Source organism: Nelusetta ayraudi, unplaced genomic scaffold (assembly GCF_046127955.1).
Source record: "Nelusetta ayraudi isolate G7.1 ecotype Tasmania unplaced genomic scaffold, CSIRO-AGI_Nayr_v1 ptg000239l, whole genome shotgun sequence".
NCBI classification, from domain to species: Eukaryota; Metazoa; Chordata; class Actinopteri; order Tetraodontiformes; family Monacanthidae; genus Nelusetta; species Nelusetta ayraudi.
The window spans coordinates 1-27390 of NW_027466288.1; the positions used below are offsets into that span (position 1 = coordinate 1).

A 27390-nucleotide genomic window follows, 5' to 3' on the forward strand; every position below is an offset into this window, starting at 1 on the left:
CAGGGACTGAGGGGAGGAGCCACAGTCAATGCACTCAGGGGTCAAAGGGCAAAGCAAAGATAAAACTGTTGGAAACATTTGCAGAAGGTTGCAGAAACAGTTAGACTTGAACAGTGGACCAGAAGGAGGTTCTCACTGGTGGAACCCAGAACCCACCTTAAAGAACCAGCACCTGAGCTGAGGAAACCAGCCTGGTGGTGGCGCTGTCTGACCCGGTGGCCTGGTGTGGCGCTGTCTGTGTGCTCGTGGTGTTTTCAGGAACAAGCAGCCGGATGTTCCAGCCAATCAGGACGCACCTGCCTGCACCTGCTGTGGTTTGAACGACCCCAGGACAGCGGGAGACCGATGACTCACTTCCTGCTGGGAAGCTTGAAGAGGCTCTGGTCAGCCAGTTCCTCGGTCGACCAGCGGGGGGCGCCAAACCCGTGGAGCTGCGGCAGGACTCATCTCTGGAGGCCTGCGGTGCCTGATAGCATCGGAGCACAGCAGCTGCAGCTGTCACTCCTGTGTGACAATCATCTCTGCTCTCTTATCAAGATGGACGGCGGGCCGACGCACCACTCACTCTTTCCATTCTCACCCGCACACAAGCTGCTCGTGGTGAAGCTGAGGAACTTCCTCCACGCCTCAGCATGCATGACGCAGCAGCGGCAGCAGCGGCAGCAGCAGCAGCCCGACTACTGTGACCTGCATGATCTTAGAGTTGCCAACCCTTCAAATTCAGAATTGTCGCTTATTTTCTTTTATGAAGACACAATCAGGACCATCCATCCATCCCTCCCTCCATCCATCCATCCATCCCTCCCTCCATCCCTCCCTCCATCCATCCCTCCATCCATCTATCCATCCATCCCGCCATCCCTCCCTCCATCCATCCATCCATCTTCTGCCACCCGGAGTCGGGTCTTGGGGGCAGCAGTGTCAGAAGAGACCCCCAGTCTTCCTGGACCCAGGCACCTCCTCCAGCTCCTCCAGTGGGACCCCGAGGTGTTCCTAGGACAGGCCAGAGACCTGTCCTGGGTCTTCCTCGAGGTCTCGAGGAACAGGAGGCGTCCAGGAGCCCGAGGCTCCTCAGCTGGCTCCTCTCCATGTGGAGGAGCAGCGGCTCTACTCCCAGCTCCTCCTGGGTGACCCAGCTCCTCACCCTCAGCTCTTCACCCTGACCTCCTCACCCTCAGCTCCTCACCCTGACCTCCTCAACCTCAGCTCCTCACCCTGACCTCCTCATCCTGACCTCCTCACCCTCAGCTCCTCACCCTGACCTCCTCCTCCTGACCTCCTCACCCTCAGCTCCTCACCCTGAGCTCCTCACCCCAACCTCCTCACCCTGACCTCCTCACTCTGACCTCCTCACCCTCAGCTCCTCACCCTGAGCTCCTCACCCTCTGCTCCTCACCCTGACCTCCTCTCCTCACCCTGAGCTCCTGGCCACTACTGGCCTGTGAAGGTCACGACCCCGAGCACTGCGCCAGGGAGGCTTCCTTTATTTTTCTGAATGAAAGTTGGCTAGGCTAGTGATCCGGGATGGGAAACGGCTGCTGCTGCTGCTGCTGCTGCTCCCTCAGTGAGAAGCTCGACTCGGCAGGACGCAGCGCTCACGTTGCTCCTCGCCGTCTGTTTGGCTGTTTATTTTCTGTGTGTCCTTGTCATTATTGCGTCGATTTTCGCTTCTTCTACTTCCCATAACTTCAGATAAAACTTGTCGTACACGATCACAAACTACGAGCTGCTGTGTGTGTGTGTGTGTGTGTGTGTGTGTGTGTGTGTGTGTGTGTGTGTGTGTGTGTGTGTGTGTGTGTGGGGAGGGGGGGGGGGCAGTTAGGCTGGCAAATTAATCTTATCGCCATCACGATATCTTGCTGATGTGGATTATGTAATTTGCACGAGGCCAAAGTGAGGTGGTGAAGCGGCGCAAGGAGGAAACGTGGCTGAAAGCGTGACCGTGGCCCCGCCCACTCCGTCGCCATCTTTGGGTTTCGGCCGCGTGAGCAAAAAAACTCACGTTTTCCCGACACGCAACGTTTTTCGCAATCTTTTCGGAAATGACGGTTGCACGAGTGCGACACTGCGATGTCCAAGGTGATTGCTGGTTCCATGTCCGAGGCGATTGCTGGTTCCATGTCTAAGGCGATTGCTGGTTCCATGTCCGAGGCGGTTGCTGGTTCCATGTCTGAGGCGATTGCTGGTTCCATGTCCGAAGCGATTGCTGGTTCCATGTCCGAGGCGGTTGCTGGTTCCATGTCCGAGGAAGTTGCTGGTTCCATGTCTGAGGCGATTGCTGGTTCCATGTCCGAGGCGATTGCTGGCTCCATGTCCGAGGTGGTTGCTGGTTGCTTTCTCAGTCAAAGTCTTTGGAACCAAGGGCCCAAACTACGGACCAATCAGATCTACTCCTGTTTGCTGGACGCCTGCTGGATTTCCTATGCTGTGTGTGTGTGTGTGTGTGTGTGTGTGTGTGTGTGTGTGTGTGTGTGTGTGTGGTTCTAGTTGAATCTGGGCTGGTTCTAGGTGGTTGTACAAGGTTCTAGTTGGTGGTTCTCGGCCAACCTGCTGCTGCTCCGGCCCCCTCTTTGTCGGCCCACCCTGGACCAGAACCTCACCGGCTCATGGTCTGCTTTGCATTTCCTGTATTTGAGAGGTGCCAGTGTGTGGAACCATCAGTGTGCTCCATTATTTGACATCAGATCTGAGAGCAGTTTCAGATTAACTTTAATATATAATCTAAGGCTGAAACCGGAAGCAGACGAGGTTTAACGAAGACGCTGGAAAATATTTGCTGACTGTGTCTCTCTGCCGGTCGTCATGATGTTGATAAGAGCTCCCTCTCTCTCTGTCTCTCTCGCTCTCCCTCTCTCTCCCTCTCCTCTCTCTCTCTCTCTCTCTCTCCATCTGTCTCTCTCTCCCTCTCTCCATCTGTCTCTCCCTCTCTGTCTCTCTCTCTCCCTCTCTCTCTGTCTCTGTCTCTGTCTCCCTCTCTCCCCTCTCTGTCTCTCTCTCTCTCCCCCTCTCTCTCTCTCTCTCCCTCTCTCTCTCTCTCCTTCTCTCCTTCTCTCCTTCTCTCTTTCTCTCTCCTTCTCTCTTTCTCTCTCTCTCTCTCTCTCTACCCCCCTCCCCCTCTCTCTATGGGGTTTTTTCTCCTCTACGTGGCTTCTCAAAAGGTGATTTTCTTCTTCTCTCTAGAAACCGGATGACTCTTTCTGATCACGCTGCAAGATAATGAGTGAAATGCTTCTTGGTAAAGCGGAAAGCAGCCTTCACAGACGGCCCTGCGTATCTCGTACATCAACAATTATCTTTGTCACCGTGCATTTCACATTTGTTCATTTGAAGGGAGGAAAAAAAGCACGTCAACGGTAAAATCATGGGAAAGGACTCGCGAGTCAGTTGAGTCGTGAACTAGTTTCCGTGTTAGCCAGCGAGCTATTGAGGGTTACAGAGGGTTAGGGTCAGGGTTAGAGAGGGTTAGGCTAAGGTTAGCATTAGAGAGGGTTTGGCTAAGGTTAGCACTACAGAGGGTTAGGCTAAGGTTAGCATTAGAGAGGGTTAGGCACCAGAAAACTGCACGGCTCGACCAACCGGATGAAAGGAAGAGATATCGACTGAACCCACGCAGACACAGGGAGAACCCGGGGAGAACCGGGAGAGAACCCATGCAGACACAGGGAGAACCCGGGGAGAACCGGGAGAGAACTCACGCAGACACAGGGAGAACCCGGAGAGAACCGGGAGAGAACCCATGCAGACACAGGGGCAACATGCAGACTCCACACAGGAAGGTCCCAGGCCCCGGGCCCCGGAATGGAACCCAGGACCTTCTTGCTGTGAGGCGGCAGCGCTCACCACTGCGTGGCCCTGCGTCATTTGTCAGAGCTCCACCCCCACCTCAGCCGAGTCCCCGCTGCCGCTGGGGAGGTCCCACTGGAGAATCCTGATCTATACGTTCCTTCCTGAGCCTACTGTCAGGCACCAGAGGCCACCGCGGCAGAGCAGAGAGTCGGTGGTGAGGAACCCCCCCCCCCCCCCCCCCCCCCACAGAGTCGCTGGGTCCCGGTCCTTTGGCCAGCTGATGGAACCAGGACCAAGGTGTGACTTCTGCACCTCTGTGCACACTGAACTCACCAACATTCACCAACATTCACTGGTGACTTGCAGGCTGTTTGCACTGACTGGTGTGCAGCCCACACACACTGGTCCTGCCAGAAGTACCAGAACTTCCTCTCTTCCTCCTCTTCCCCCACTTCCTCCTCCTGCTCCTCCTCCTCCTCCTCCTGTTCCTCCACCTCCTCCTGCTCCTCCTGCTCCTCTTCCTCCACCTCCACCTCCACCTCCTCCTCCTCCTGCTCCTCCTCCTCCTCCTTCACCTCCTCCCCCTCCTCCTCCTCCACCTCCTGCTCCACCTCCTCCTCCTCCTCTCCTCCTCCGTCCTATCGTAACGCGCCATTTTCACTTCATTTCAACCGGTCTTCTGTTGTTTTTTTTCCTTCTTTCAGTCACGTTTTGAAAAGCGGCACCGGTTTCACAGCGCGACCGCAGAAACTTCTTCTTATCTGGAGGAGAACGTGCCCACTGGTCGCTGGGCCTTCCGATGGGGGGGGGGGGTCGGTGAGAGAGAGCAAGTATAAAGGGTGCGGCTCGCTCGCCCGCCGCCTCACTCAGCCTCTCTCTCCTCTTCATGATGGCCACCGTGGAGGACGCCACCGCCAGGCTGAGGACGCTGCTGCTGCTCCTGGCCGCCGCCCTGCTGGCCACCCTGGCCCAGTGCAGCCCCCCTGCTGGTGGACGACTCCACCTGCACCACAACCTCAACAGTGTTTTGGACCTGGCCTCCAGGATCGACCGCACGCTGGCTGCCGTGAGCACCACCGCCACCACCACCGCCGCCTTCGTCTCACGTCTTCTCCTCCAGGCGCTCCTCAAAGTGTTTCTCTGTGTGTGTGTGTGTGTGTGTGTGTGTGTGTGTGTGTGTGTGTGTGTGTGTGTGTGTGTGGCTGCAGGAGACCTTCGTGGAGGACGTGTCCCACCTGGCTGAAGGTAGAGACAAGTGTGAGGTGAGAAGAACCTTAGTGGACCGTGAACTGAAGACATGAAGTTTGACTCCAGGATGGATGGATGGATGGATGGATGGTGGACGATAGATGATGGATGGATGATGATGAAGATGATGAAGATGAATATTGATGATGGATGGGTGATGATGAAGATAATGATGATGGACAATGAAGATGTATGGATGATGATGAAGATGATGAAGATGATGATAGATGAATATTGATGATGGATGAATATTGATGATGGATGGGTGATGATGAAGATGATGAAGATGAGGATAGCTGAATATTGATGATGATGATGAAGATGATGATGACAAAGATGATGATGGATGGATGGATGATGATGGATGGGTGATGATGAAGATGATGAAGATGAGGATAGCTGAATATTGATGATGGATGGATGGATGATGATGGATGGGTGATGATGAAGATGATGAAGATGAGGATAGCTGAATATTGATGATGATGGATGGAGGTGACTTTTGTGAGTTTGATTTGTGAACTTTTGTCTTTTTTTCACTTCTTTCCTGTGCAGAACAAGTTCTTCTGCAAAGTTCACCACATCCTGCAGAACCACACTGACGCAGTGACGGACGGCCGGGACCTGGTGAGGAACCTCCACATGTTCCTCAGCTGGAAACGCGTGAGTGTCCCCTCGTAGACGGAGCACCCTCTGCCTTCCTGCTGGAGAAGCCGTCTGATTGCGACGTGTTTTTCCCTGCAGCCAAACTGCAGCGTGTTGCTGAAGGAGGTGAAGCCCACAGACGTCAGCAGGTCGCTGCAGTCTCTGATTGGCTACCTGACCCACTGCATCCAGCACAGGAACTTCAACAGAACCAGCAGCAGGCACTGAGGAACCCAGAGGAACTACAAAGATCCCTGAGGAACCCTGAGGAACCTTCCCCCGCTGGCAGCTCACAGCTTCAGTCCTTGATTTCTAATTTTAATTTATTTTGATTTTTATATATGTTTCACCTTTTTAAGAAGTTAATAAACAATCGTGTCAATATCTGCTCAGTTTTTCATGGTCTTCTTCTTGACGTGAAAACATCGGTCTCGTCTCAGTCACTGTCAGTTTTGGGAAACATCATTTGTGGATAATTTCTTAAAAAAAAAAAAAAAATCACTGAAATTCTGTCTTAAAATGCGTCTTTGACCTTCAGTCGACCTTCAGTCTGCCAGAGTTCAAGCAGTTTGAGACCCTGATTTTATTGTACGACAAACACTTTGAGGTGATGGCAGGGCGATGACCTGATGATGATGATGATGATGATGATGGTGGTGGTGGTGATGATGGTGATGATGATGATGGTGGTGATGATGATGATGATGATGATGATGATGATGATGGTGGTGGTGATGATGATGGTGGTGGTGATGATGGTGATGATGATGATGATGGTGGTGATGATGATGATGATGATGATGGTGGTGGTGATGATGGTGATGATGATGATGATGATGATGATGGTGATGATGATGGTGGTGATGGTGATGATGATGATGATGATGATGATGGATGATGGTGGTGGTGATGATGGTGATGATGGTGGTGGTGATGATGATGATGATGATGATGGTGATGATGGTGATGATGAAGATGATGATGATGATGGTGATGATGATGATGATGGTGGTGATGATGATGATGATGGCGGTGATGATGATGGTGATGGTGATGATGGTGGTGATGGTGGTGATGATGATGATGATGGTGGTGGTGATGATGATGGTGATGGTGGTGGTGATGATGATGATGATGATGATGATGATGGTGGTGGTGATGGTGGTGGTGGTGGTGATCTTCAGGCCTTCACTCTAGACATTGACATTGACACAATTCCACCTCAGAATTTCCGATGTTGACTTGGTTTTTTATTTTACCCATGAAGCAGGCTGTGTGTGTGTGTGTGTGTGTGTGTGTACATGTGTGTTGTCAGGATGTGACGTGGTGGTTTCGGTCCAACCTCGGCTGAACTGAGGTTCAGAGAAAGAGCTGACGAAGGCTTCGCTTATCAAACTACCGCAGTGACTATCAGCCCAATCAGCAGCGAGGAGATGGACTGACAGCAGGGGGAGTGGGGGGTGGAGGTGGGGGGTGGGGGGGTGGAAGAAGGCGTGGGGGGGGAGAAGGGGGGCGGAGGTCCAGCCCATTGGTTATAAAGTCTCACCGAGTCGCACCAGGAGCTCAGAAGGCGCAGAAGCCGATCGTCTAATACGATTTCACCGCCGTCACCATCGCCATGCTGAAGAGGCTGCTGCTGCCTGTGGGGGGCGCTCTGCTGCTGCTCCAATACCTGGTCCTGGTCACCACCCTGCCACTGCCAGCTCCTCAGAACCTGCAAGAAACACACCTGCAGCTTGGGAGCATCTTGGACCAGGCCAAGAACTGCACGGAGCGGCCCGCTGCCAAGGTAGAGGATTCACCTCCACAGAGCATAGAAGTAGAGCAGAGTAGAGTATAGAGTATAGAAGTAGAGCAGAGTAGAGTAGAGTGGAGTTGAGTCGAGAGTAGAATATCGTAGATTGTAGCAGAATAGAATCAAGCAGACTCCAGTAGCATTGCTTTGCATTGAGTAGCAGGAGAATAGAGTGCGGTGGAGTAGCAGCGAGCAGTGATGAGGTGTTTGGTTGCACCTGGGTGAACGGTGAGGTGGTGGAGAAGAAGATGGACCACAGTAGAGGAGCTGCTGCTCCAAGCTTGTGCTGTGCTTCTGAGCAACACGCCGTGATGCTGTGGATCTTCCTGACAGGCGCTGTTTGTGGAGGACCTCTCACACCTGGCTGAGGGCAACGGCAGCTGCGGGGTGAGTGAGGAGGCCACGCCCACCTGCTCTACACCTGCTCTGAGCTCGGATCGGATCGGAACTTTTCAACAAAGTGAGAGTTCTTCAGTCCTGTGCAGCTCCTCACACTCGTCTTTTCTCCTCCTTCTCCTCCTCCTCCTCCTCCTCCTCTTCTGCAGAACGAGTTCTTCTGCAAAGCGGAGGCGATCTTCAACAAGCACCAGCATGCGTGTGGCAACAATAGCACCCTCTTAAGGCACCTGGTGCAATACAACAAGAAGGTAAGAGAGCAGCTGCTGGAGGGAGAGGAAGAGGTGGAGGAGGAGGAAGAGGAGGAGGAGGAAGAGGAGGAGGAGTAGGAGGAGGCTATCAACTACCAGTTCTCCATGGTCTCAGGTGACCTCAGGTGGTCTCCATGGTCTCAGGTGGTCTCCATGGTCTCAGGTGACCTCAGGTGTCTCTGTTCCCCCTGCAGGTGAACTGCAGCAAGACGTTGCAGCGTTCCAGCAGCGTGGAGGTGGAGGTCCAGATGGTGGCGCTGCTGAAGAAGGTCCAGCACTGCGCCCGCTTGGTCTACCGGCAGCCACAACAGTAGCAGCACCGCTCTGACTTCCAGTGTCAGGGTTCTGTGTGTCACTCTGTCACACGTCAAAGGAAAAACAAGAGTGTATTTAATTTAAATTATTGAGTCCTTGAGTTTATTGTTGTTGTGTCTTTAATAAAATTGGGGTTTTATTCTAAACTCTTCGGTGTCCTGCCTTTGCTTTTTCCTTGAGTTTGTTTCTCAACTTCTCCTCCGACTCATCCAGGTCCCGATCTCTCTCTCTCTCTCTGTCTCTCTCTCTCTTTGTCTCCCTCTCTCTCTCTTTGTCTCCCTCTCTCTCTCCTTCTCTCTCTCTCGCTCTCTCTTTCTCTCTCTCTCTCTCTCTCTCCTTCTTTCTCTCTCTCCCTCTATCTCTCCCTCCCCCTCTCTCTCTCTCTCTCTCTCTCTCTCCCTCTCTCTCTCCCCCTCTCTCTCTCTCTCTCTTGCTCTCCCTCTCTTTCAGGCCCTCAGAAATGAATTATCCTGGTAAATGTTTCTTAGCCCACTGTTGACAGCCTCCTGCAGAAGTGGGGAGAAAGAGAGAGAGAGAGAGAGAGGGAGGGAGAGAGAGGGAGAGGGAGAGAGACAGAGGGAGAGAGGCGTGAGGCGGCTGTGAGGCGGCAGCGCCACCGTGTGGCCTACTTCGTTAATCAATGTGACAATAATCCTAGCAAAGTTCTACATCCATAAATGCAAGTGTGTGAAGTGAAAAGCTGTTGTTTTGGTGTCTTTATGAAGGGACTGCAGATATATTTCCAGTCAACAGCTGAGTTCACGCTCCCACTTGAACCGCTCTGTTCCCTGGCGCCCTCTGCTGGTTGTTGTTGTTTTCTCTTTGTCTTATTGTTTGCCTTTCATTCATCTATTTTTTTTATTGCTTATTAATGCTTTGTTTCTTTGTCCTTGTGCGAAGTATAATTTGTCTCCTGTTGTGTGTAAATTGTAATGTTTGTGAATTTAATAAAGAAATATATAAAAAAAAGAAAAAAATATTTAATCTCACTGCTATCCCTCGTCTGTTTATTTCATCTTTGTCTATCTTTTGGCCTCCACCTGTTGCTATTTGTACAGAGTAAAGACTCACACGCCGTTGTATTTCTACATGATAATTGTTTAATAACGATTGAAAAACAACAACAACAACAACAACAACAACAACAACAACAACAACAACAACAACTTCGACGTTCGAGGCGAACTCCAACTACTTCCTGGTTACGTCTTCCTTCCTCGCTGACACACAGGAACTGACGTCGCCTCAGACTTCCGGTGTAGCTAAAATACCGGCGTGCCGTGCGATTTACGGCAGCTCGAATTGTTTTCCCGCAGCCGTAAAGCGCTTTGTTTGTGCGACCTGCCAAGTGAAGAAGACACACACACACACGGGCCAGAGCTTTCTAGCAGTAATAGACGATGAGAGCAGGACTGCTGTTGCTAGCGCGGCCCTTCACCTCCTAGACCTCGTAGTTACAGCGCCGCTTCCTCACCATGATCATAGACAATGTGGACGCCTTCAAGTCGTGGCTGGCAAAACTCCTGGAGCCGATGTGAGTATTAAACCCGAATGACATTTAGCTTTAGCTTTAGCTGCAGCGGCAGCGCTGCGGTAGCGAGACTAGCCTATGGGCTAGCTTACTAGCCGGCCAGTTAGCGCGCTCTCTCTCTGTATCGGCTTTCTAGTTAGCTGCGGCGGCTAAAGCTAAAAGAAGAAGAAGAGGCGGAGATCCGAACGCTGCGCGTCTCGCTGCGTTCTTATTAATTTTTTTTATTTTTTATTTTTTATTTTTTTGCGACATTCGTAAACTCTTAGCGTAGAAAGCGTTCACGTAGCCTGACGAGCGAAAACAGCGGTCAACCATCACACAATTTCACGTGGACGTCTCTAGTCATGCGCACTTTCACCCCTCCAAAAGCCAAAACGGTCAACGTTATTTCGTGGACGCGGTTCACGTTATTAAGCCGTGTCCTCTCCATAGGACGCTCATTATGGAGAAAATGCTGGACGTAGTTTAATGACCCGAAAACGGCCAATCAACCCTCTCCGCATTTTCTGTGGGCAGCGCGTGAAGACGGAAGCTTAGCGCGGACGCGATCCATGAAACAGCAGTTATCGGTTTGGTTATTGGAGAGGTGGACGTGAGCGTGACCGCAGAGGTCCACGTGAAATTCGGCGACGATTGGTCGTTGTTTTCGCTCGTGAAGCTACGTCAGGCTTGGTCTCTCTGATGAACGCCTATGGAGAGGAGTAGGGACAACATCACTGGCTGCGTTTGCATGACAGTCTTTGGCAAAATAAAAGCTTTTTTTTGGGGGGGGGCAAAAATAAAAGCAGCAATCTTTCTCAAATTCCGACAAACTACAATGCCATTTGCAGGTGTTTCCATTGAACGGTGTGAAGCAAATAAACTGTAGTTATCGTAAAAAAAAAAAAAAAAAAAAATGGTCCCTCGAGGTCCCAGTGTGAGCAGGGTGGAGGTGCTAAACATCTTGGAGCTGCTATTGGACGTCAACTGGTCACGTGACCATCGACGTGTAAACAGCTCAACTTGGAAGACCCTCTCCAGCCTTTTTTTTCACGTGGACGCCTCGGCTGAGATGACCTACGGGGTCACACGTTGACTGACCGGCGAAAATGCCGTGTCGTGATTGGATGGAAGAGGACACGCCTACAAATCGTGGCTCTAATGTTGTGAAAACTGTCATGGAAACCTACACAGCTAGTTTTGCGATAGCCCTCTACGTGTACACCTGTGGAAAACAGGAGTTATGGTTTTGGTTGTTGGAGTGGGGGAAGTGAGGGCGGGGGGGCATGACTCCAGGCGTCCGCGGGAACTTTGGTTGTTCTCGCTCATTGAGCTACGTTAAGCGTTTTCGAAGGGCTCGGCCATCAAGTGCACTGGGCCCACCTGGACAAGGCAGGGTGACCTGGCTGGAGCTGCTGCTGCTGCTGCTGCTGATGATGATGATGATGAACGTAAGAAGTCATTCTAGGTAGCAGTGAGCGGTGGTAGTTCAAAGCAGTGTCTGACACATTGTTAGCGACGCACCGAGTTCTGGACCAGTTACCATGAGCATGCGGCACTGACTGGTGCAGGCGGACCAGTGTGGAACCATTAGGAATATTGGCGTCGCTGGTGATGGGAGCGTAGTTCTTTCTGGTAGTTTGGAGCCGCTATTATCAAGCCCGTTCAGGTTCCTGAAGGTGATGCTAGTGCTAGACGCTTTGATTCTCAGTCAGTCTGGCTGGCAGACTCGACAGAACCGGGCCCGCAGGTCCAAAGGCGGTGTAGTTGACACACCATTGACTGCAGTGACATCACTGGTGATGCAGCCGTGGCTGCTCAACCTTTTCTCCAGTTAGCCACCACAGCCACCGCCTGGCTGTGCAGGTAACTGACGCACGGTCTGAATATTGACCTGTGGTTTCTACAGGAGTTGTAGTTTGAGCCGCAGCCAGCCGCCCTGTGGAGGACGCTCGTTATTGCATTTTCTTTTCCTCAATGTTGCGATTTTTTTTTATTGTTTATTATTTTTATGTATTATAATAAACATATACACTCTTATATTGCTCGATGTCGAGCTCGATGTCGATAATTATCACGATATGAATTTTTTTTTATCAATAATAGTTTTAATATTAGTATTCTCCTTGGACCGCAAAGAAACCAGAAGGATTATTGTTATATATTTACTGTTAAAATGTATGACAATACAAAACATTCAACAACAACCCGACAGAACCAAGATGTTGTATTATTTTTTACATCTTAGATGTACTGAAATAAAATAACTTCAATGTTGAGGATTATGTGTCTTGTTTTTAACATCTCTCAAACATTTTAGAGGTAGTGTACTGAACTGATTAAATAAAATAAAAACAAAAATAAAAAGAGGTACAGACAGACAGTACAATATTGCACATCACTGCTCTGGTTATGTTTCTGTACCGCGTCGATTTTTTTATTTTATTTTCTTGTACGGGGTAGCTGCGTTAAAGGCTGACTGTATTGTTGTTTGACGAGCAACTGTTTGCTTAGCACTGTCGCTAGCTAGTCTACTGCTAGCGGGAGTATCACGCAGAACACTCCCCCGGGGCCCAGCAGTGCGTTGTTTTTAGCATTATCCGCGGGGAGGCTAGCATGAAAACGTAAACTCTGGCTTTCATACCATTCTTCATCGTGGTACTTCTTCAGATGTTGACAGAGGTTCGTGGTGTTTCCCGTTTTGCTTGGGACTGTTCTCCGACATAATTTGCATTTAGCGTCAGCCTGTACTTTGTCTGACCTGAGGTAGCCGACAATTTCTTCACTTTCCCTCGACTTCTGATTGCTCCTCGCTGCTCATTTCTACACGTTCCTATAACGAGCTTTAGCGGACGGCCGCGTGCGTCTCCCATCTGAGTTGTTGCGAGCGAGAGGAGGCGGGTGGAGGGAAGGAGGCGCGCCGTTGTTTCTCTGCTGTGGGATTGGTTGGATTATCGAAATAACAGCTCATGCGTTTATCATCGTTATCGTGGAGTTTTTAATCATGATTATTATCGTAATTGATTTATCGCCCAGGCCTAGGCTAGGCTAATGTTTAGCTAAAAGCAATGATATGAAAGAGCCTTTATTTATCGACTGGTGCTTTTGTTTTTTCCAGTCCACACAAAGCACAAAACAGCGGCAGCTTCATTCAACCCATGCTAACACGCTAGCGGTTTTCAACCCATGCTAACACGCTAGCGGCGTTAAAACCGCTGCACGGTGCGAACGTACGAGGCAGCGGTTCACTGCTAGCGAACACAACTCCCACTGTCGTGGTCCTTGGTGCTTCGGTAGTTTGTTCCCGACACTGTTTGGCTAAACTACGGCCACCAGGCGGTGGTGACCAGGAAGAGCTTCTTTTGCTCGCGCGTCGCATCGACTCCTCCCACTTCCTGCGTTGGCTTCGCGTCGTGCCGCTCGCAAAGTCACGTGACCGGTCAACTCCCGCCAATCAAATCGCAGTCTCTGTCGTTAGAAAATCTTGTTTTTTGTCCCATCGCGATGTCATCGCTACCACTTTAGCAAAGGGATGCTAGCGATGTGCCGGGACTTTGTGAAGAGCTGTCGCTGTCCCTGCAGATGTGACGCCGACCCGTCTGCGCTGGCCAACTACGTGGTGGCGCTGGTGAAGAAGGACAAGCCGGAGAAGGAGCTGAAGGCGCTGTGTGCGGACCAGCTTGACGTCTTCCTGCAGAAAGGTGCGAAACACTGCGTGACGCTGTTACCCTGCCAGGCAGTCACCCCACCCCACCCCCCCCCCCCCCAAGCTCACTCTCAGACACTCCGCCCACCTGGGCTGCAACCGTCAGCCGACGCACTCGGCCACGCCCACAACATCAAGTCGTCGTCTTATTGTCAGTGTACTGCATCGGCAGTGCAGTACTGAGCCCTGAAGGGGGCAGCGGCGCTCATTGTTTACATCCTGCAAAAACCAGAGAAGAAGAAGGTCTTCTTCCTGGGAAAGGCTCGAAAACTGCGAGCCAAAGTTTCTCAAGTTCAGGAATAATTCGTAGAAAGTGAAGCAGGTCAAAGGTCAAACTCCGTGAAGCTCGCCTAGCATCCCATGGTAGCACTACGGCGATACGCCAACAGGGGGCACTGCAGGGAGGAGTTCACAAATAACGTCCAGCAGAGAGATTTCGTAGTTGGGTTTTGAATGACGCGCTTATTCGTGAATGAATCGTCAGCGTACAACACGAGAACCATCAAACAGAGAACAAGCAGCTTAGCAAGCGCTAGTCCACTGTACTGCAGTAGTTTGTGAACTACAGCCCCTGTCAGTACTGTGTTCATACTGAACTGTAGCACTCTTTAGTTAGCGGATATTCATCCCGTCTTTAAGTTGTAGGAGATCTGTTGGTATTTAACTGCGATAAACACCGTATATAACCCAGGCATGGGCAAAGCTACGGCCTGCGGGCCACGTCCGGCCCACGTGAAGCCGGTCATAAATCAAAACTTCGCCGGCACGTTAGCGTAGCGTGATAGCAATTGCGACTTTAATCTTCCAGCCTCTTTGCTGTTGACTCGCTGACACAACCTTTAAAGATGGCCTGAGTACCAGTACCAGTACCAGAAGCAGGCAAGTTTCCATGTATTCTATGAACAAATGGAACGCTAGGACTTTTTTTGACGGCTGTAAAGTTGTACTGTTCTATGATTTTATAGCCAAAGACTGAAAGTGAGTCAGTCTGCTGCTTGTTGGTTCTAATCCCTGAGACTGAACCCAGGTGACCAGGATTCCAGTGGTCCACAGCGATACCAGGAGTCCAGTGGTGCACAGCGATACCTGTGAATGTCCACTGTTCTCCATGCTAATTCAGTACCGTGATTTAAAATAGAAACTGAACCCGTGTACTTGTACGCTCACCACTGTATTGGAAACGCTCTCAAACATCACTGCACAAGATTGAAATGGCAGTGGCAGCTGTCAAAGGGCAACTGTACATTCTGGAAGGAACAGCAGTGGCCTCAAACAATATGGTTCTAATAAATATGGAAACGAGTCGCAACACAACGGTGGTGTTGGAGCCTGACCCGACCTCACTAGAACCTGGAGTAGCAGCTTCCAACCAGCGTCACTGGACCAGTGATCCCTGGCTCTGCTTCTCCTGGTCTGGATCTCACTGACACTGGAGAGCAAGCAGAACCTTTAGCTTCAGGAACCTCCAGTAGGAGTACGGCCGGTGGGCTCACTCTGACTCTCACTCATGCAGTCATTACTGCTGTCACCATGTCACAACATGTGCATCCCCAGTGTCACCACCAGGTGGTGCCACTGGTCCATGGGTGGGCTGGTGGGCCACGGTTCTGCAGCAGATGGATGGAGTGTTCTGCTGAGCCTCCTCATAGGAGGAGACAGTATATTATGGGATATCATGGAGGAAACATGTTGCTGGAATGTCAATGGGAAATAAAGCAAAGTTGCAACCAAGTCAGAGTCTCTGAAGCCCCTCCAGGGTGTTTAGCTCTTAGAACCATCTAGAACCAACTAGAACCACAAGGGTGTTGAGCTCTTAGAACCACCCAGAACCAACTAGAACCACCCAGAACCACCAGGGTGTTGAGCTCTTTATTGAAATGACTCTGGAAACACTGCAAACATGGGGGAAGTGCGGCTGGTTGATGATGACTGAATATTAATATCATATCTTCAAGTTTGACAGACGAGCTTTAAAAGCTTTAACGGGCTGCATATGGCCCCCGGGCCATAGTTTGCCCACCACTGGCCTGGACTGTCACTGTCCCTCCTCATGGTTGAGGTGCTGACCGCGCTGCTGTGTTTCAGAGACCATGGGCTTCGTGGACAAACTGTTTGAATGTCTGTCGACCAAGAACTACCTGGGACCGCCCGCCGCCAAAGAAGCCCCCAAGGAGGAGGTCCGACCTGCTGCGCTCAAGTCCGAACTGGCGGAGGTACGTGAGAACCCCCCCACCACCACCACCCCTCCTCCTTCCACTGACACCCAGGTGACTGTCGCTCCTGCAGGCTGAAGCCCCAGAGGAGGAGAGGGAGAGCAGGCGCAGGAGGAGTCCTCTGAGGAACCGCGTGGACTACAACGAGTCCAGGTAAACACCCCACACTGCCATCACTTGTGAGGTCCAGACCTCCAGGGTCCTGTGTGTGTGTGTGTGTGTGTGTGTGTGTGTGTGTGTGTGTGTGTGTGTGTGTGTGTGTGTGTGTGTGTGTGTGTGTGTGTGTGTGGTATATATGTTTGTATATATATATGTGTGAATTGATAGGGAGAGACGATGACTGGTCTGCATTTTGCAAATTGAATGTAAATGAACCAAGTGTTGTTTCTTCTAACTGGTAAATTTAGTAGAAGTCAGTATTCAGACGCACTTATGACTATGAGGATTGCACACACACACACTACAGTGTATTTGCATCGGGTCCATGCATCCCCACCTGTTGAGGTTCGATGCACTTGAAATGCAAATTGTGTATTTTCTACACAAACATGCTGAGCAGCAGTCACACAGACCTCTGCTGCTGCTGCTGCTGCTGCTGCTCTGACTGGTGATATTTCACCTGCTGTCCTCCCGTCTCTCATCCCTCCCTCAGGAGTCGGGAGGACAGGAGGAGGGAGGAGCGCAAGCGCCGCGACCTGGACCGCCACGGGAAGAGCGGCGGCGGCGACGCCCACCGCGAGCGGGAGCGGCACGAGCGCCGCGGGGGCTGCACCCGGGGGAGGAGCTACAGCCGCAGCCGCAGCAGGAGCGGCAGCCGCGGGAAGAGCAGAGACAAGGAGCACCGAGGAGGCAGAGGTGAGCAGGAGGTGCGTGGGGGTGGGGGGTACAGGAGCTGGAGGAGCGACAGTCACTCACCGGTGCGTCTTTGTCTTCCAGACTTCAAGTCCAAGCTGGAGCTGGAGAGGAAGGAGAGCGACTGCTACACCTCCGCCTCCTCCCTCGCCATGTCGGGCCCCCAGCAGCACCAGCAGCACCTGCAGCACCCCCCGCACCCCCCGCCGCTGCTGCCCCTGCCCACGCCGCCGCACCCCTACTCCTCCTCCTGCTCCTCCTCCCTGTCCTCCTCCTGCGCCGTGGCCACGCCGGCCCACCTGCCCGACAGCACCACAGACAGCTGGTGTTACTACGGCTCCCAGCGGCAGGAGCAGGCCAAGGCCTTCAGCGGCAAGGGAGCCTCGCACAAGCAGCGCTGCAGGGACTACGACGGTAGGAGCTCCTCTTCTGCTCCTCCTCCTCCGCCTCCTCTGTCTCCTTCTCCTTCTGTATAACACTGGAGGTCTTCTCCTCCTTCTTCTTCTTCTTTTCCTCCTTCTTCTCCTTCTTCTTCTTCTTTTCCTCCTTCTTCTCCTCCTCCTCCTTCTTTTCCTCCTTCTTCTTCTCCTCCTTCTTTTCCTCCTTCTTCTTCTTCTTTCCTCCTCCTTCTTCTTCTCCTCCCCCCTCCTTCTTTTCCTCCTTCTTCTTTTCCTCCTTCTTTTCCTCCTTCTTCTCCTCCTCCTTCTTCTTTTCTTCCTCCTTCTTCTTCTCCTCCTCCTCCTTCTTTTCCTCCTTCTGAACACTGGAGGTCTTCTCCTCTTTCTTCTTCTCCTCCTCCTCCTTCTTCTCCTCCTCCTCACATCCTGACCAGGTGGACTTAGTCTGAAGCCACACTGGACGTGTGTTCGTCCCTCCTACTCCTCCTCCTCCTCCTCAGTGTTGTTGTTGTTGTCTCAGACCCTCATGGTCCCTGTGTGGAGGTGGAGCCCCCTGGTGGCTCCTCCAGGCACCAGGGAGGTGGGAGGAGTTCCCAGGGTGTCACTGGGAGCTTCTCTTCCCTCCTTAATGAGACTGTGGAGAGAACACGCACACGCACACACATGCACACACACACGCACACACACACACCAAGCAACAGTATTTTTCCGTGTACTGTATTTGTATACTGTGTTTTTCAGTCAAGTTTGCTACTGACGCACCTGATTGGTGGATTGATTCACTTCCTGTTTGCCCCCCCCTTCCATCCCCCTCCAGAGAAAGGCTTCTGCGTGCGCGGTGACCTTTGCCCCTTCGACCACGGCAGCGACCCCCTGGTGGTGGACGATGTCACCGTCATGCCGTCGTGCATCATCCCCTTTCCCCCCCCGCCCGTGTTGCCCCCCCCTCCCCGACTGCCACCGCAGCAGCAGCAGCCGCCGCCGCAGGTGGAGGCCCCGCCCCCACCCCTCAGGATGCTGCCCCCACCCTACGGCCAGCCGCCCCCCCCGGGGGTCTTCCCCATGACAGGTAGGTGGCGCCGTGACACACTGACTGACAGCAGGGGGTCAGGGGTCAATGATGGGGTGGTCGCTAACGCTAGCAGCACTGTCACTGCTGCTGGAGTTTGGGGTAAATTACAGCTGTAGTTTGGAGTCTATTTCTGTAGTTTGGAGTCTAGTGCTGTAGTTTGGGGTCTAGTGCTGTAGTTTGAGGTTTAGTATTGTAGTTTGGGGTCTATTGCTGTAGTTTGGGGTCTAGTGCTGTAGTTTGGATTCTAGTGCTGTAGTTTGGGGTAAATTACAGCTGTAGTTTGGGGTAAATTACAGCTGTAGTTTGGAGTCTAGTGCTGTAGTTTGGAGTCTAGTGCTGTAGTTTGGGGTCTAGTGCTGTAGTTTGTGGCGTTGTGCTGTTTGAGCCACTGGCAAGATTAACAGTGGAACCCTGGAAGTGATGGTCAGCAGTTTGACACTCAACCAGAAGATGATGAAGATTCAAGGATGGCTTCAGTTGAGCTGCTTTAGAGTAGAAGCCTTTATTAAGGCGAGTTTACACCAGTTCAGCAACAATATAGAGCAAAGAGGAGAAATTTATACTAAGAATATAAAATATGTACTGACTAATGAAGGAAAATACTGATCTTGGCCCAGGTTGTGCTGCCCAACAGGGAATTTGACTCCAGTTTGCCATTGTTGTCTCTGCTCAGCAGAGTAAACAAGTAAACAAATGTGCAAACATATACCTAAAATGTAAAAAAAATGTATCCAAAATATAGAGATAGGTGCAGCAGTAGGAGGTGGACCATGGTTGGAGTAGTGCAGTGTCAGCAGAGCAGACAGGTGACACACTGGTGGTTCTGGCACAGTGGTTGTGAAGCTCTCTCCTGGTCCATGATGAGAGTTCATCAGGGCAGCAGCAGCAGGGGGAGGAGCTCATCCTGTGTCCAGTGGGTTGGAGCTCTGTCTCGCCGTCCAGAGGGGAGCAGTTTGAAGAGACACAGAGGTGGCCACCCGCAGCGCCATCTAGTGGTCTTTATCTTCTCTGAATCCCTGCTGAGCTTCTGCAGGAGCTCCCACAGGCGCTCCTGCAGAAGCTCTGAGGTTCTGCTGAGGTTCTGCTGAAGCTCCTGCTCCTGGGAGACTCCTGGTGGACCTCTGTGACTCCTCCCCCTCCCGTGTCACAGAGGGTCCTCCTCTTCTTCCTCCTCCTCCTCTTCCTCCTGTTCTGTCTGACCTGTGCTCCTCCTGAGACATCAGCTTGTGTCTCCTCCCCCAGGACCCCCACTGATAGCAGCCAGTGGTGTGGACACCTCCAGCCACCAGGCCGCCATCACCTCCTCTCCTCCTCTGGGACCTCCTGGCGTGGGCCTGCCTCCTACTCTTCCTCCTCCTCCTCCTCCTCCTCCTCCTCCGCCTCCTCCTGCTCCCTCCTCGTCCTCAGCTGTGCCTCTTCATCCCCAGTATGCCCAGTCTGAATGTAAGCAGGAATGCTTGGATTGGTGCCTGTGGCTCTGAAGCTTTGAGCTCTCCATAAAACCGACTGGCTGACTGACTGATTGGCTGGCTGACTGACTGATTGATAATGAACCCACTGAGTGTCTCTGAACTGGAGGTGCTGCAGTGACACCTGTTGGCCACAGAGTGGTGCTGTTTCAACAGAATACAGCATTATAAATCCTAGAGGAATTGCTTGTTCTTTTATTTGTGTATGTATGTATGTATGTATACATGCACACATACACACATATATATACACACAAGAGATTTTCTTGTTTTCCTGGAGGTCTTTCTTCCTATTGACTGACTCTAGTGCTCCTAGTGGCCTCCTCACTGTATTGTTGCTGCAGTGGTGCCAGTGTTCCCAGTGAGGGCGAATGAAGGATTTCTGTTGGGTTCCAGTGGGCCTGGCTGGATGCTCTACTCCTCCCCAACACTGTCTAACCTGTCTGTCTGCCTGGTCCCTGCTCAGATCCCTTCGACCCAGAGGGCTACAACCCAGAGTCTCCAGCGCTGACCCCTGCTGGCCGCCACCCGTACCGACACTTCATCCCTCGAGTGCAGACGCAGCGCTGCAACCTCATCGGCCTCACCTCCTCCTCCACCTCCTCCTCCTCCAGCCTGGAGGGCCAGGGCTCCAGAGGTAAGACACCACCTCCTCCTCCTCCTCCTCTTCCAGTGTGCTGCTGTTTGTCATCGTCTCACCCTGTGTCTGTCTGTCTGTCCGTCCGTCTGTCCGTCCCTCCTCCAGCTGCCAACATAGTGATCCAGACTGAACCGGCTGCCCCGGCCAGCAACACCAGCAGCAGCAGCAGCAGCAGCAGTCGTTTCCAGGCGGAGCAGGACAGCAGGAAGAGGAGCGTTGTGGCCACGTCAGCTGAAGGACCGGCCAATAAGAAGCCCTGGATGGACAAGTAGGTGCTAGTAGTAGTAGCAGTGGTAGTAGGGGTAGTGGTAGTAGTGGTAGTAGTAGTAGTAGCAGTAGTAGTGGTGGTAGTAGTAGCAGTAGCAGTGGTGGTAGTAGCAGTAGCAGTGGTGGTGGTAGTAGTAGTAGCAGTAGCAGTGGTGGTAGCGGTAGTGGTGGTGGTGGTAGTAGTAGCAGTAGTAGCAGCAGTAGCAGTGGTGGTAGTAGTAGCAGTAGTGGTAGTAGCAGAAGTGGTAGTAGTAGTGGTAGTAGTAGTAGTAGTGGTGGTGGTAGTAGCAATAGCAGTGGTAGTAGCAGTGGTAGTAGTAGTAGTAGTAGTAGTAGCAGTAGCAGTGGTGGTAGTAGTAGTAGCAGCGGTAGTGGTAGCAGTAGCAGTGCTGGTAGCAGTAGTAGTGGTAGTAGTAGTAGTTGCAGTAGTAGTAGCAGTAGTGGTGGTGGTAGTAGTAGTAGTAGCAAAAGCAGTGGTAGTAGTAGTGGTAGTAGTAGTAGCAGTAGTAGCAGCGGTAGTGGTAGCAGTAGCAGTGGTGGTAGTAGTAGTAGCAAAAGCAGTGGTAGTAGTAGCAGTGGTGGTAGCAGCAGTAGCCGTAGTAGTAGTGGTGGTGGTGTTAGTGGTAGTAGTAGTAGTGGTGGTAGTAGTAGCAGCGGTAGTAGCAGTGGTCGCAGTGGTAGTAGCAGTAGTAAGAAAGGATAAAACTTCCATCTTCTGAAGCGTTGGATTGTTTACAGTCATCTGCGTAACACTGCCATGTAGAAGAGTGTTTTATTAATAGAAGTGCAGGCTGCTGTGTTATCTCTTGCTGATATGTCCTCACCTCCTCGTCCTCCTCCTCCTCCTGCAGGTCCTCGTTCTCCAGCCAGGCCAAGGGAGGCTTCCCCAAGAGGTTCCACTACGTCAACACCAAGCTGGAGGTTCGCAAAGTCCCTCGAGAACTCAACAACATCACCAAGCTCAACGAGCACTTCAGCAAGTTCGGCACCATCGTCAACATCCAGGTGGGCGGTACTAGTGGTAGCAGTACTAGTAGCCATCCAGGTGGGCGGTACTAGTGGTAGTAGTAATAGTAGTACTAGTGGTAGTCGTACTAGTAGTACTAGTGGTAGCAGTACTAGTAGCCATCCAGGTGGGCGGTACTAGTACTAGCAGAAAACAGCCAGTGTGGATGTGACTGAGTCCCCTCTGTCCTCCTCCAGGTGGTGTTTGGTGGAGACCCCGAGGCGGCGCTGATCCAGTACACCAAGAACGAGGAGGCCCGGCGGGCCATCTCCAGCATCGAGGCCGTCCTCAACAACCGCTTCATCAGAGTCCACTGGCACCGCGAGCCAGGCAGCAGCACCCTGCAGCAGCAACAGCAGAGCACGGTGGGGCAGACTGCTGGCGTGGCACCACAGCAGCAGCAGCAGCAGCAGCAGCAGCAGCAGCACGTCCACATGGTGAGCAGCAGCAGCAGCATCATGTGACCCCCACAGAGGAACTAGCAGTAGCGTCACTCACCTTCCTCTCCCTCCAATCAGGGAATCAAACAGCACAATGCCGCCGCCTACGTGCTGAACAAGACGGTGGCCAAACATCGGCCGGCGGCCCTGGCCGGGACCACCTCGGCAGCCAAGGTGGACGGCTCGAACCCAAACGCCGACGCCATCGCCGTAAGTCTGCTCGTCTGTCGTCACGCTTCATCGCTCAACATTCCAGAACTTTATTGGTCACGCTGGGTCGACACGGGACGTGTGCGGTGAAAAGTCAAAGGTGTCTGAGCTGACCAGAGGTGCCGTTAACGGTGTGTGTCTGTGTCCAGGTGGTGGCAGCACTGAGTAGCAGCAGCAGTCAGAAGATGCTCTACCCTCCAGTGGCCCTCAAGTCGTCCTCCAAGAGCCTGGGCCGGACGGCCAAGGCCCTGGAGGCCCAGGAGGCCCTGAAGAAGAAGCAGGCACGTGCTGCTCACACGCAGGTGCCGGAGGAGCAGCAGCAGCAGCCTCTGATGTCTCGTGTCTTTCCTTCAGGAGGCCTTGAAGCTGCAGCAGGACATGAGGAAGAAGAAGCAGGAGATGCTGAAGACCCAAATCGACTGTCAGAAGGTAAGAAACCACCACCACTCCCCCTCCTCCTCCTCCTCCTCCCCACTGACTCCTCTCTGCTCCCTCCAGGCTCTCATCAACCGGCTGGAGAAGAACCGTGGGATGAAGCCTGAGGAGCGTGCCATGGTGATGAAGACCCTGAAGGAGCTGACGGAGAAGATCAGTCAGCTGCAGAACGAGATGACCCCGACCTCACAGGGCCCGGCCCCGAAGACCAACCACGGCCAGGCCAAGACCAAGACTGACGTAGGCCCCGCCCACCACCTGCTGCTGCTGCTGATGCTCTGGCCAATGACACGCTCCCACTCACTGCTCCTCCTCCTCCTCCTCCAGGCCCAGAAGGAGCTGCTGGATGCTGAGCTGGACTTCCATAAGAAGCTGAGTTCTGGTGAGGACACCACTGACCTCAAGAGGAAGCTGGGCCAACTGCAGGTGGAGGTACTGCTGCAGCACACCTGCTGCCTCTGTCTGTGTATAGATATAGATATAGAGAGAGAGATAATGCAACCAGGTGTTTCGCCCCTTCTGTGTGTGTGTGTGTGTGTGTGTGTGTGTGTGTGTGTGTGTGTGTGTGTGTGTGTGTGTGTGTGTGTGTGTGTGTGTGTGTGTGTGTGTGTGTAGGCCACGCGGCTGGGTCTGCTCCGGCCCCCCGCTGCTCGAGGTCGTGGTCGAGGGAAGGCCGCGGCGTCACTGGAGGCGGGTGCGGTGCCGGGAGGGCGGGGCAGGGGGCGGAGCCGGGACGTGATGTCACGAGGGACCGGGAACCTGATGGTGGTGGACCACCGACCCCGGGCCCTGGCCGTGCTGGGCCTCCGCCAGGAGGAGAGGGAGGAGCTACTGCCACACTTTGTGGTGAGAGTCTCAGCAGCAGCAGTGAATGTAGCAGCAGTGAATGTAGCAGCAGTGAATGCAGCAGCAGTCACTGTGCGTTTCAGACCCCACTGACTGTTTCTCTTTGACCTGCTCAGAAATACGGGGAGGTGGAGGACGTTCGCCACCAGGACTCCAGCGGCGCCGCCGTGGTGACCTTCAAGACCCGCAGCGAGGCTGAGAACGTAGGTCACATGACCGCTGGTAGGCTGCCCCCTCCCCCCCCACCACTGCTGACACCCCCTGCTTGTGCTGTCTTCCACAGGCTGCCAACCAGGGAGCAAAGTTCAAAGGTCGACTGCTGCACCTCTCCTGGTACAACAACAACAAGGCCAAGACCTCGACAGTGACCCCACAAGACCAGCAGGAGGAACACCAAGACCAGGACCAGGTAGGACACACACACTCAACGACATCAGCAGCAGCAGTCCAGCCTTTTTTCTTGTCTCAACATGAAGCAGTAGATGGACCTCCAGCAGGGGGCCCCCTTGCACAAAGCTAGGATCCTGAATTGCTTAGCCTGGTTCAACTTAGCCCTGATCCGGTGGCACTAAAGTGGATTGTGTGCAGTGAAGCTGCTTCAGACCAGGTCCAGGTCCAGGATCAGGTCCAGGGTCAGGTCCAGGATCAGATTCAGGTCCAGGTCCAGGGTCAGGATCAGTTCAGGTTCAGGATCAGGTCCAGGATCAGGTCCAGGTCCAGGATCAGTTCATGATCCTAGACTATCCCTCTTGGTTGTCCTTGAGTTCTCCTTGGATCATCCCGGCTCCATCCAGGCCCCTAGTTTTGTGCAACGGGGCCCCTGCGGTTCCAATAGGATTGCTGCTGCTGCTGCTCATCACACCTGGATTGTTGGGAATGTGAGCAGGTTCCCAGCAGGGAGGAACCACTGAATTACAATTGTCCTGTTTCCTCCTCCCCACCACCACCAGCAGGAGGCGACCTCCTACCTGCCTGGTGAGGAGGAGCAGGAGCAGGACGAGGAGGAGGAGGAGGAGGACGACGACGAAGACGACGAGTGCGAGAGCCGATCGTGGCGCCGATAAAGACCCCCAAGAACCCCACCTCCTCCTCCACCTCCTGCTGAGGAGGAGAACCTCCACCACCACCACCACCAGGCTGATGTTCTGCATAGATCTGGAAGCCTGTGTGCGTCTGGCTGAAGCTCCACCATGTGATCAATATCAGTACTGCACAACATTTGTGTGAATAGGTATTTTTATATATATATATATATATATATATATATATATATACACACACATACATATATATATATATATTTAAAATATATGTGTAATCTGTATTGAAGCTCTTTATTCTTCCTCTCACCACTCGTTTTTTAGTCCTTCAGCCACGTCTCACTCTCTCTTTCCCTCTCACTCTCTCCCTCTCTCACCCTCTCTCTCTCTCTCACTCTCCCCCTCTCCCTCTCTCTCACTCTCACCCTCTCACTCACTCTCCCTCACTCTCCCTGACTCACCCTCTCACTCTCTCTCTGAGATTTGCTCCTTTTAATTTATTTTTAGAAGCACTGTGCAGTACCACAGTCTGACACAGGGGGAGCTCACGTTCACTCCCCGCAGTGGCTGTTTGTGGCTTTCCCTCGTTTCAACACACACACACACACACAGCAGCAATTGCTTGCATGTCATATGTTCCCACACAGGGCCCCCTGCTGGTGACGGCCCTGCAGTTCTCAACTCAGTCTTATCTAATAATAACAATAATAATAATAATAACAACAGCAACTATTGAACATTTCTCCAGTGCCACTGTGTGTAAATACAAAGCTGTTGAGTCACACTGGGTTCCCACTGCAACACAACAGGAGGAGGACGGCGTGAATTCCACCAGACAGGTGGTTGAATGTAATACCAAACATTTAAGTTAAATATATATATACATATACATTTTTGTGTGTGCATATATATGTATACATATATATATGAATATTTCTCTGCCTTACACAATCAGCAGAAAGGCTGAATTTTTACAAGATTTCTGATTTGTAAACTTTGTAAATGCTTTAACGAGACGACTGCTGTTGTACAATGTTTGGTTGTTGTTTTTTTTTTAATTATTAGTCGTAGTAGTAGTAGTAGCAACCCCCCCCCTCCCCCCCACGCGCACACACACACACACACAGTCATTCATTGTGTAGTTCCCCTCCTGGCCACCTCCATGATAGAGGCGCTGTTGTTCACCATTTGGAATGGGGGGGGAATGGTTTCCCTCGTCTGTGAAAAAAAAGAAGGAACAAAGGTGTGGATGAGAGTCCCCCCCTCCATCCCTCCGTCATCCCTCCATCCATCAGGAAGTGGGGGGAAAATTGAGCGCTGTCCCTTTAAGAGCCCTCACAGGAAGTGGTGGAGGCGATGGCCGGTCAAACTGGCCACCACTTCCTGTCTGGGGTCCCCCCCCCCCAGCCAGCCAGCCACGCTGTGGTCTGATTGGTTGGTGCAGCAGCGAGCCAGAGAGAAGCCAAGCAAAGCTTTTCCACTTCACCTCCTTCCTCCTGCTGTCAGTAGGGGGCAGTGTTGCCCCACCGCCACCGTGTACAAAGAATATTGTAAAATGTTTGTTGGATAATAGTTTTTGGATTTGTTACTGTTTCTATTTGAAGGATGTGGATGTATTTTCTTCATGTGTTGCTTTGTAAAAAAAAAAAAAAGAAAGAAAGAAAATAATGGATTTCTAATTTACTAGCATGTTTGCTTTTGCCAATAAAGTTTTGAGGAATTGGGTGCTTGGAGAAAGCAGGTGCAAAGAGAAAAGAGGAATAAAAAAAGCAAGAAGAAAAAAAAAGAAAAGTAATTTCAAAATTGGCTCTTGGGGTTAAAAAAAAAAAAAAAGAGAGAGAAAAAAAAAAAGACAAAACAAATTCATTTGAAGAAAAAAAATTGATGGAAAAGAAAGAAAAGCAAGCAAAAGCATTCCGCAAAATCTGACCTTCAACTCGTGTGTGCGTCTTCTTTGTTTCACGTCGTCATCACACACTCATGCTGAGACAGTAGACAATAGAACAAGATCATTATTACTGAAGCCCCCAGTAGGAGAGACTGGAAGCACGTGGCCTCAAACTAAACTCACTTCCTGACAGACTGACATTCAAAATGTAATTCTAAATTCTTTGATCTCTCTTTGTACTGGGAGTCCATTTCATTTGTTTTGCTTTTACATTGCAGTAGTTCTCTTCAAGCCGCTGTAAATGCACATTTCCCCCGGAGATGAATGATCTAAGTTAGCCCTGTGTTCACAGCCTGCAGATGAATCAATGTATTCAGTGGCCACAGGAAGTCCATGATGAGCGTGAAGGACTATAGGGGCTCAGTGTGGGACCTGCAGCAGCAGCAGCAGAAAGAAACCTGTGTAGAATTCATCACGCCTCCAGAATCATCCACATTCCCAGGATGCACTTTGCATCCACTGTGCCACTGCCATCTCTCTCACTGGAGTCAAGGCGGTACCAACTGAGACCAGAACCTGATCAATACTGGAGAGCATCGAGACCAAGACCTGACCAAGACACTTGAAGGTAGAGGCGAAGACCAGACCAGGACGTGATCAAGACCAGACTAAGACTGGATGTAAAAATAAATAAATAAATAAATAAATAAAAGACCACATCAATGGAACAGCAACATTTCCTTCGTCTTGAACATTTTTGCTGCTTTGCCAGATATGTTGAGCCATTTTCACAAAACAACTTTGCTTCATGAAATTTTAAAAAGTAAACAGTCGATAAAGGGGGCGAGGTGTCACTCTGGGAGACGAATTAGCTTTAATTTTATTTATTTATTCATTTATTATTATTTTATTTCAATTTTTTTTTTTTTGTTGAACCCACAAACCTAGCATGCTAGCGTCTT

At 51.7% G+C, this 27390-nt stretch overlaps 1 protein-coding gene across 5 annotated transcripts; it reads left to right on the forward strand.

The window, feature by feature from the left end:
* The first annotated feature begins 9728 nt into the window (after nt 1–9728).
* On the forward strand, nt 9729–26476 carry rbm27 (RNA binding motif protein 27). 5 transcript variants are annotated; one of them, XM_076016874.1, is made up of 21 exons: nt 9731–9970; nt 13529–13647; nt 15738–15865; nt 15939–16018; nt 16518–16720; nt 16802–17131; nt 17933–18184; nt 19430–19630; nt 20123–20293; nt 20402–20564; nt 21415–21568; nt 21767–22006; nt 22088–22219; nt 22369–22500; nt 22574–22648; nt 22718–22894; nt 22982–23086; nt 23270–23500; nt 23617–23703; nt 23784–23909; nt 24454–26476. In XM_076016874.1, the coding sequence occupies exons 1-21, from the start codon at nt 9912–9914 to the stop codon at nt 24562–24564; spliced, it is 3276 nt and encodes a 1091-aa protein (XP_075872989.1). In that variant the 5' UTR covers nt 9731–9911; the 3' UTR covers nt 24565–26476. The 5 variants fall into 5 exon arrangements, with proteins under 5 accessions (XP_075872985.1, XP_075872987.1, XP_075872990.1 ...); XM_076016873.1 differs by having other exon boundaries at nt 9732–9970; nt 24451–26476; XM_076016870.1 differs by having other exon boundaries at nt 9729–9970; nt 22718–23086; nt 24451–26476.
* The last annotated feature ends 914 nt before the right edge of the window (nt 26477–27390 follow it).